Consider the following 10,042-nt stretch of genomic DNA (forward strand, 5'->3'; position numbering starts at 1 on the left):
TAACAAGTATTCAACTATGGCTGTTCAATTACATTGTTTCTTGTGACATGGTCCACCTTAGACATGTATTTGTTTCATTATGGACTCCTGACTTAAATTGAGCCATAAAAATGGACGGACAACATGGATATAATACACACGTAACAAAGTGGGCCCACTGTCAGGGTTGTACGTTAATGTGCTCTCCTTCCTGCAATTCAGGAAAGCATTTCCTAATGAAAGCTAAGCAGGGCTCATTGTAATATTTGTGAGGAATCCATCCGTCCATCTATTTTTGCCATATCATGTTAGAACATAGCTTAAAATTGAAGTAGATCCAAAACTCAAGGCGGCCATGACACAAAAACGTGGGTGGGAAATACCTAGCATTGAAACTTATCCGGAATACAAATGGCTCTTATATGCCTTCCATACCATTCATAAGATAATTCTTATTGTGATCAACTGAAAAACACCCAAACATTAATTAGATCTAAAATCGAAAAACATAAAAACATTGGCTAGATCCAAAATTTCTATAGCCCCACATGTTTTAACGATAGATGCTCATTCCTCATTGTTTTCTATTGTACAACCTGACTTCGAGTTTTGGATCTGCTCATTCATGGGAGTACTATATCGTAATATTATCTAGCAAAGTGGATAGATAGGGTGGATTTCTCACAAATATCATGGTGGGCCTCACCTAGCTTCCCATTGCAGTAAGTTCCAGATAAAGGCAATATGCATCCCATGTCGACCGGGTGGGCCCCACCCAGCCGATGGAAACGCGAGAATACGTTTGTGCGGTTGCTCGATCGTCCTTTTCTCGATGAGATCGGGGATACATTAGCGAGACGGCGGGTTGAATTCCATGGTACAGCCATCGGGAAAGTGAATCAGCCGTTAGGACCGTTTATCAAGTTACTGGCGTTATGGATCAGATGATCTTAGCCATCTGATCCTTGGGATTTAATGTGACAATCGAAACAAACGTGAATATTACAACCAAAGATTCAGTACGTGACATTGAAAAAAAAAGAAGCAATGAACAAAATTCTCTAAATAGGTGTATTTTTTAACAAAAACCGTCCATCATAGGGTCCACTATATGGACGGCACGTTTAATAGATCAACTTTGCCATGTTTACTGTAGAGAGAGGACAGCGGTTTGGCTAGTGACGCGGCCACCACCCAGGTGGCTAGTGGTAGGTGCTATGAGGATCCCACCTGAGATTTAGTACGGTTCCGCCAGCTCATCCGCCGTAGGGTGAATGTGTGTATAAAAGAAATAGACTATGCGGTCCACATTCAAATTTCACATGTGGCCCATCTAACAATTGAATTTAGACTGGCAAGGCTCTAGAGACCAGCTTGACAAATATCACAATAATCTTGCCAACAATACAATAAACCAATGGATTTTAATAAACCTTTAAAAAAGCTGCTCTATATATTTTTAATTTTAAATATATTTATTATATTCTATCAAATTATTTATAAATGAAATGGTCTTTAAAGGGGTGAAAGTACTAAACTGCCTTCATTTATTCTTTTCCCTTTCTATAACATAGTACCGGATAACCGCAGAATCATGTGTATAACATCCAATCCACCTAACACGTGAAACCCACCAGAATCACACTAACCATGATCTGGGCAATGGAATCATCAGATTAGCTGTTGCGGGTCTCTTCGAATAATTTAGAGTGGCGCGTGCTAGATTTTATGGTTTCGCCCATCATATCATTGGATGCGACATATTTTTGTCCTTTTAACTCATGTAGGATACATCTGTTGAATAGGTTGGATGTTAGACATGTACCTTATGGGCTCTATAATTTTTTATTTACCAGTACTGTTAAAGAAAAAAACAAAAACAAGTGTTTAGATAATTTCTCTCAAAAACATACTCCTTGGTGATTTTCATTTGTGGAAGCATCATTTGTTAAAATCCGATCTTATGAAGACTTTTATGGTAAAATACTTTATATTTATTAATCTGTAATAATTTTAAATTCTTTTATGTTTTTAGCAAGATTTTTAAAATTTTCTAATGACATTCCAAGAAAAATTTCAAGATTTGAAATTCTCTCAAAGAATATGCTGCTACTACCGGGGAAATTGCCAAGGATGAGTTTTGTATCGAGAGAACTCATGGTGATCGAATCACGCAATGGTCAAACTTTTCTGGGAACGGTGATTGTGGCTGCTGGACACAAATGCACTAACTCACCATTCTATAGCATGGAGAGAAAACTCTAAGGTTCCCACTTCGATGTATGTGTTTCATTTATGTTGTCCGTCTGTTCTTTTTGGTTCACTTTAAGCAATGAGTTTAAATTTGAAGCATATCCAAACCTCAAGTGGACCACACCATAAAAGTGGTAGGGATAATTACGTCCATTGTTGAAACCTTATTAGGGGCCATAGTGATGTTTATTCATCATCCAATCCACCCGTACGATCACACAAATGTTATTATCCCTACTATTTTCCAGGGCACAGTCCACTCAAGCTTTGGATGTGCTTCAGTTTTGGACTCATAGCCTAAATTGAGTTGGAAACGGATGGACAATGTGGATAATTACATGTGCATCACAGTGGGCCCCACAAAGTTTATTCACCGCCCTATAACATGGCAAGTTACTACACAATCTGCATCCATAGCCACCATGTATGTTTTAGCATATGTTGAAATATATTTTATATGTACTAATATTGGGGTTTCTAATTTTGATTTTCCAGAATAGAAATGCAATGGCTTTGCTCTTTAGATAGCCTTTAAAATGGACTACTAAAATGAGTTTTATATCCATTCATTTGTTTGGAAGGCTATGCTACACTTTAGGTTAAAGAGTGAAATATTCTGATTTTTTGGAACTAAACAATATTGCCCTCTTAATATACAGAAAATGTGTTCTTGTAGACAACGTTATCTACTAAATGGGTCCCCGGTGATGCACGCAGCTCTACAAATGGTCCACATGCAACATAGAAAATTAAAAAAGGTTAAGGTTGGCTAAGTCTTCCATCCATCAAAATCTCATGTGTATGTCTAGAGGTATCTCTCTTTTGCACCCCATTACATTAGAATATCAACCAAAAAATAATCAGAACCAAAGTTCAAGATGCCAGAGAGAGAATTTGCAGAAAGTTGCTTGAAGTAGATGGAAAGTGGATTGCTTGCGTCACTAGCCACAAGGGGGATATCCCTAGCGTACGACTTTACGAGGTCCACTAATATTTGTGTTTTAGTCATGTATTGTTGTCTATCTATTTTACCATATCAAACTCAAAGCTTAGATAAACCACATTATAGAAAATAATTAGAATATTGACAACTTCCCACTATGATGTTTGTATTTTACTCATGTTGTCTATCTTACTAGTTTAGATCCAAAGCTTAAGTGGACCACACTATAGAAAACAATAGGAATATTTAAAACTTAGTGATGCTCACAAACCTACCTTAATGAATACAAAATACATTTATAATTGGATACGAAACTTATGTGACCGTAAGTTTTCAACAATAAATGCCCAATTTCAACTAATTTAAATAGATAGGCGAATATATCACGTCGGCCCCACGGATTTGTGCCATCATGTTGGCGGGTGCCGCACGCAATCTGCGTCCGGGTGGGGACCTCCCCTTTTTCTTGTGCGCCCAGTCGCATGATTGCCTCTCTCTCCCGTGCTCTCTTTCCACGTGCATAGCACGTGCCACGCCTAGTAAAGAGCAGTAATCGTTAGACAATTTCTTCAATCCGTCTTATAAACTATGTGCTTGTTTGGATGCATCGATCCATCTGGGCTAGGAGGTACGCGGGTTGCACGGCGACTCGCGACTCAATGGTTCCTGTGCGACCCATATTGGACTATTTTATTTATGCCATCCATCCAAATTTTTTCATCTCAACGTGAGCCAAAATGGGATCTAATTCTCAAGTGGACCACACCACTGTTTTTAACAGTGGTGATTGAATGCTTATCACAAAAAACTTCATGCGAGTTATAGAAGTTTTGAATTAAGCTGGTATTAGGACTTAAGAAGTTGGATGGGAAATAAAACAGTGGCTCTGGGAAGTTCGTAACGGTGTGTTCAATCACCACTGTTTTCCAATGGTGTGGTTCACGTTAGATTTGAATCTCCCTTATTTTTAGGCTCGCGGCCTAACATGAGCTGTCAAAATGAATGGACGGTGTGGATAAAACACACACATCATTGTGGGGCCCACATTGCATCGACCAGTAGGAACGTCGAGTATGCAATCTGCATCGTCTGGCGAGAGGTTCACATCCTTCACACGTACGGCTCCCGAGCATGCTTTTCCAAGATGATATAAGCCGATAAACGGCAGAGAGGGAGAAGCGAGCATGGCTTTCTCTTCTCTGCATTTCATCAGCTGCCCTTTGTCTTCTCCTGTAAATCCATTTTCTACCCTTTTTTCTCGTTACTCGTTTCCGTCCGTCTTCGTTTACTTTCTGTAATAGCACCCTAATGCTCTCTTTCTCTCTCTCAGAAAATCGAAGGCAGAGCAGAAATTCCATGGCGTTTGAACATCTCCTCCATGGCGCAGGTTAGCAATCTCTCTCTCTCTCTCACTCTATATTATTTCGATATTTTTCCTTTTTCTTGAATTCAAATGGGCATCCGGACCACAGAAATCGTCGGAGAAGAGCGGACGCGGGAGACGGATATGGCGACGGAGAAAACTGGTACGTTCAATTTACCTAGGGTTTGATTTTCAAGTGAAAGAAAGTGATTGGATTTTTTCTTTATTCTCATTTTCTCGAATTTCAATGTCAATTCGACTGTGGCTACTGAGCATCTGTTGATGATTATGCTATAGGTCATTTGAGTGCTCTGTATCAATATCTCAAAGGGAAATTATTGGCCCATGGTTTGGTGATCCAGACTGTTGGTCTGGCGGGCCCCACTGTAGATGGGAGATGCCCCAGAAAATATCCAAGAGATCCAAATCCATTGATTGGTGGCATTTACATGGATGGTTATGGAAAAAAAAGGGAGGTTATTAGGATTTACAATCTGGGAGGTTTTTGGGGCCACTCCCCGATGGGACCCATCTAATCAGCTGCATGGATGAACATTGCAAGGCCCCTGAAAGTATGGAATCCTGATGCATTTCCTGCATTGTAGTATTTGCTAACACTTGGTAACCCTATTATTCCTCTGTCTTAAAACCCTACTTTCTATTGTGAGATAACATACACACATATACACATGGATGGAAGTGCAATTAAAAAACACATAAGATACAGAGAACTGATCAACTGCTAATATTGGTCTTGCTTACTACTACAACAACTACCACTACTATTGTATTTGAGAACTAATCTCCTACAGGCAATGACACTGTAATTTCTATCATTCCTGCCATATGGCACTTGTATAGAACATCTGCACCATGAAAACAGCAGGCCCCATCACAAAGATCACTCATCTCTAAAATCAGGCTCACTCATATGATGGTCCACACCGTTGAGTCTCATTGATTCTAATGGTGTGCTCCACCCGATGAGTGGACCAGTCTGACTTTTGTGCCAGGTGATCTTCATGATAGAGATACTCTTTGCAACGTGTGGATGTTCTTAAAAAGTGCAATGTTGGCAGCGAAGTTAGGCCTACATGACAAGTTATGGTGCCATCATCAGTAGGCGATCAACCTTCATTATAGTTTTGGTGACTTAATTGATACAAGTTCAAAGAAGATGATAACGTGTCTCATGAATGTTAGACCAGATCATTTTCATACTTTTTACAAACTCCCAAGAAAGTATGCATTAGGTTCTTTGCATTTACATGATTACTAGGGGATATGGGGCGTGTGATGCACGTGGAGTGAGTGGATAGAGAGAAAAGGGAGGGAGATTTGGAGGGGAGATAAAGAAAGGAGAGAGGTAGAGGGAAAGGTGTGGGCTACACGTAGGGGACATGAATTTCTCGTAACACCTGTTACAGGGAGTTCCTGTAACCCAAAGCTCTGCTGGCCCACCCCGATGTCTGCATGAAATCCACTCCGTTCATCAATTTCTCCAGCTCATGTTAGGATAGCGGCCTAAAAATGAGGCAGATCCAAGACTCAAGTGGGCAACAACATAGGATATCGTGGGGATAGAAACACCCACCATTGAAACCTTCTTGGGCCATATCGTGGTGTTTATATGCTACCCAACTTATTTGTAAGGTATTCCCACTAGGATGAAGGGAAAATACAAATATTAGCTCGATTCAAAATTTTTGTGGGCCCTAAGAAGGTTTTGATGGTGGGCATTCAATCCCCCACTGTTTTTTTTTTTTTTTTTAAATTTTTTTTGGTGGTGTGGCCCACTTGGTTATTAGATCTATCTCATTTTTGGACTCTCATCCTATTATAAGTTGGCAAAACTGATGGATAGAGTGGATTTCAAATGGACATCTTGGTAGGCATCTAGAGCTTTAGCTTACAGGAACTCCCTATAACACCTATTACAGGAAACTCACATCCACAAGCAGGTGCATGCTACAAAGAGAAGGGAATTGTGGGCAACTCATCTCATTGTTCCCCTTGCTGTGGCCAACTTGATGCTTTGATCCGCATAATTTTTGGGTTGATGTCCTAACATGAGCATACGTGATAGACGTACGGAGTGGATGTCACACAATCATTAGGATGGGCACACAAAACTTTTGCCTCATGGTCACCCTACTAGCTTAGTGTGGGAGCCAGCTGCACATGGACAGGTTGGTGCGGGCTACGCTCATTAAAAGAAGTTAAAGAAAGCAGGTGTTATATCTTTCAAAAAAAAAGAAAGCAGGTGTAATCTACATCGTCCCTTTGCAGTAAAATCTCAACCGTTCCCTTCCAAGCAGCCACATTTTTATGATGAATTTACCCTCTTAATCAATGCTTTGAACACTAATTGCAAGAGGAAAAGTGCCCAAAGCTATTGGCACTATATTTAGTAGAGATAAAGCGATTGGCATTATGTTTAGCAGAGATAAAGAATGGAGACGTTCTCATCTTGGTTATTATGTTGCAGAAAGTATTCAAGTAGAAAACAAGAAAAAAAAAAGTAATCTTTGAGGAGGTTTTCAACTTGCTTTGTTGTTCTCGTTTGAGAGAAATCTCTACTGAGTATCTCAATGGGGTCTTTTGTTACATAGTCATGTGAAGAAAAATTCAGACACTGAATTTGGGCTTTAAAAAAGCTTCGATGTTCTGGGTTGACATTCTTGGGACTGTTAGAGGGTCTCACAAACTTAACATGAGTTTTTTGAGTTTGGATTGATCCTCGACAAGGTCACCTCAGGCATACCGTTAAAGGCAATTTGCATGGCAATCAAACCTAGGTCCATCACCTAGGCTATAATGGCTGGGGCTTTGAAGGCCTAAGCAGTCTCTCAAGGTTTTGTGAGATTGCCCAATCACCTAGTAATTAGGTGAGGCCCATGTGACAACCCATGAAATACAAACTCAGCTTAGCCAGGTCACATAACATTTTCTTATGACTACATATGTGTAAAGTATAAACAACAGTTAGATAAAAATTGTTTTTAGTAGCACACATTAAAATTGCTAGTCATGTGACTGTAAATGTGTTAAATTAGAAAAACAAAAGTGTTTATAGATTCAAATACCTTCCTTCCCTAATATATCTTCTTGGGCAGGCAGTTGCATATGCATGGGGCGGCGGGTCTTATTTTGGGCGTCTTGATTACCTTGACCCGGGGCTTCTATTTTGAAGATCCTGACTGCCCTTTGATTTCTTGGATTATTTCATTTATAAACACTAATAGGATTTAATAGAGATTCAAGACTTGGGTCTTCTTGGCTAGGTATCTTCAGTGAATCAAAATGTCCTCTTATTTTGAAACCTCAGTCATGATACTTGCTCCATTTCTATCCCTGATAAAAATGGGTATTTGAATCGAAGGACACCATTGGAAAGTGTCAATCTCCAGTAGTGCATAGATGTGCATGTACATGCACAAGCACACACCAAGAGTCTTACAGGCAAGTTCAGTTGTGGTTGTTTGACTGAAAGAATCTCTTGAACCTAGATTAATGGGGGCTAGTGGGCATGGAGCTGCATTGCATATGGTCATAGGTGACCTGGGCTTTAAAATGCTTAGAATACTATCAATATCAAGAATGTGTTTGGATGCACTATTGAATTGAATTGCAATTTTCTAACTATAATAAAGTTGAAAGTACCATATTTCTATCAAGAATCCTTCATTCATATATTGAGGGTGTGGTCACCAAAATCATTATCATTTTACTTTATAGTTGGACTTGAAAGAAACACAACTGCAATACTACTGCTACTAGTCTATAGATTGGAGGCCTTTGTCATTCTATAGAATGAATGGAATTAGTTTTCAATTCTATTATTATTGAGGAGCTGAGTCACCTTTAGGTACTAGATAAGTTGCAGTTTGCCCTTGGTACATAATCGGCAATAGCTCAATGGAACCTTTGCCCTTGGACAGCTACAGATCTTAGCTCCCTTTGACCATAGAGAAATGGTAAACCTCCAAGTTCAATGGAACCTTTGGGCACTACCTTTTCTTATAGTTGGGGGAGAACACCAAAACTCCTGACTATGACTACTATGAAACATCATTAATTTTTCATCTCTTCGTACTGAAAGTGAATGATGGCATTTCAATTTACTCATACATCCAAACACAGCCCAATGTAGTGGCATTATGACTTTGGCATTGTGGATCAACAGTCATGCTATTGAGATTTTGTGGCATCTGATTGCGTGCTGCCCTAACAGTTTATCGAAAAAGATCTATAGAATGTCAATTGAGTGGCAAATCTGATTGTGCTTATTTCAGATGAAAAAAGATGACAAGCTGCAGTACAAGATGGAGCGGATCCCTTTCCTAGAAGAGCAGGTGAGGAAAATAAAGGAAACGGGAAAGCTTTTGAGTATGGACATTGAGAGGCTGTTGCTGTCTGAAGATAACAGGTTTGATTTTGTAAATGAGGTGGCGGCGGAGGCGAAATCCTATGTTGAGAACAACCCAGATGAGTATGGGGGGAAGAAAGCCATATTACATGTGCTCAGCAACCGCATGAACGATGCTGGGGTCCACCGCGAAGAGGCTTACTTGGAATCCGATCCCTTCAAGCCTGGGCCCACCTATCTCAAAGAAGAATTATAAGCTGCAAATACCAAAGTCACTCACTGCAATCTCTCAGTTGACAAGAAAATCAAGACTGTTCTGCTCTCGAGCTTGAGGCCCAGGTTTGAGATTTACTACTATGGAGATTTTCTGTCATCGTTTTACTGTGGAAGTGGGCTGCATTGCACTTTATATTAAAGCTCCTCGTTATGGCTAATGTGATCCTCGATGCAGAAATTTTGAAAGATTGAGACAGAATTCCAAAGTTGAATATAACTTTTTTCTCAGGTTATAGCCATAGTTCGAAAACCCTAAAACTCAATTCGATGTTTCAGCTGGGTTGGTTCAACTTGAAGACTTGAGTCAATATTTAATAATCATAATTAGAATATTATATATATGAGCATATGTTTAAGATAGTTAGAAATAGTACACATAGTAAAAAGATTAGTGTATTTTTCTAGAAAATCAAGTTGGCATGTTGGTGTAGTCCATCTCTTTGTTTTGGTGAGGTTGTAGGCTTGATTCACTCCATCCACATTTACTTTTTTATTAGTATAATTCACTGTGACTCAGTGAATGACTTGGGTTGAGTCTCCATGATGTTGCATCGAGTCGACGAGTCATCCCAAGCCTGGATCAAGTCAGACCCAGAACCGAGTTTCCTAGAGACTTGGCTCGAGCTAAGATAACTCAGCCAAGTTTTTGAGTGGAGTCGGTGAGTTTTAACTGTTCCTGTGTGCTGAATAAGCTTTTCTAAGTATGCTTCTCTGTAAAAGAAACGCTATCAATGCTGTGTGCAGCTTGCGTCACAAATTTTAAGCATCTTCCTCGTGGTATGCGAGGCAAATGTGCGATCATCAGGACTGTTGATCTATTCAACCAACGGTGGTCAGTGGATGGGCTTTAGGCAGGAAA

At 39.7% G+C, this 10,042-nt stretch overlaps 1 protein-coding gene across 1 annotated transcript; it reads left to right on the plus strand.

Annotated features, from left to right (window-relative positions):
- The first annotated feature begins 4,265 nt into the window (after nt 1–4,265).
- Nucleotides 4,266–9,616, plus strand: LOC131245226 (protein PLASTID TRANSCRIPTIONALLY ACTIVE 7). The gene is made up of 4 exons (XM_058244537.1): nt 4,266–4,407; nt 4,506–4,562; nt 4,648–4,701; nt 8,834–9,616. Exons 1-4 carry the CDS (start codon nt 4,360–4,362, stop codon nt 9,161–9,163), a joined length of 489 nt encoding a protein of 162 aa, XP_058100520.1. The 5' UTR covers nt 4,266–4,359; the 3' UTR covers nt 9,164–9,616.
- The last annotated feature ends 426 nt before the right edge of the window (nt 9,617–10,042 follow it).

This window comes from Magnolia sinica, chromosome 5 (genome assembly GCF_029962835.1).
Source record: "Magnolia sinica isolate HGM2019 chromosome 5, MsV1, whole genome shotgun sequence".
In the NCBI taxonomy this organism is placed as follows: domain Eukaryota; kingdom Viridiplantae; phylum Streptophyta; class Magnoliopsida; order Magnoliales; family Magnoliaceae; genus Magnolia; species Magnolia sinica.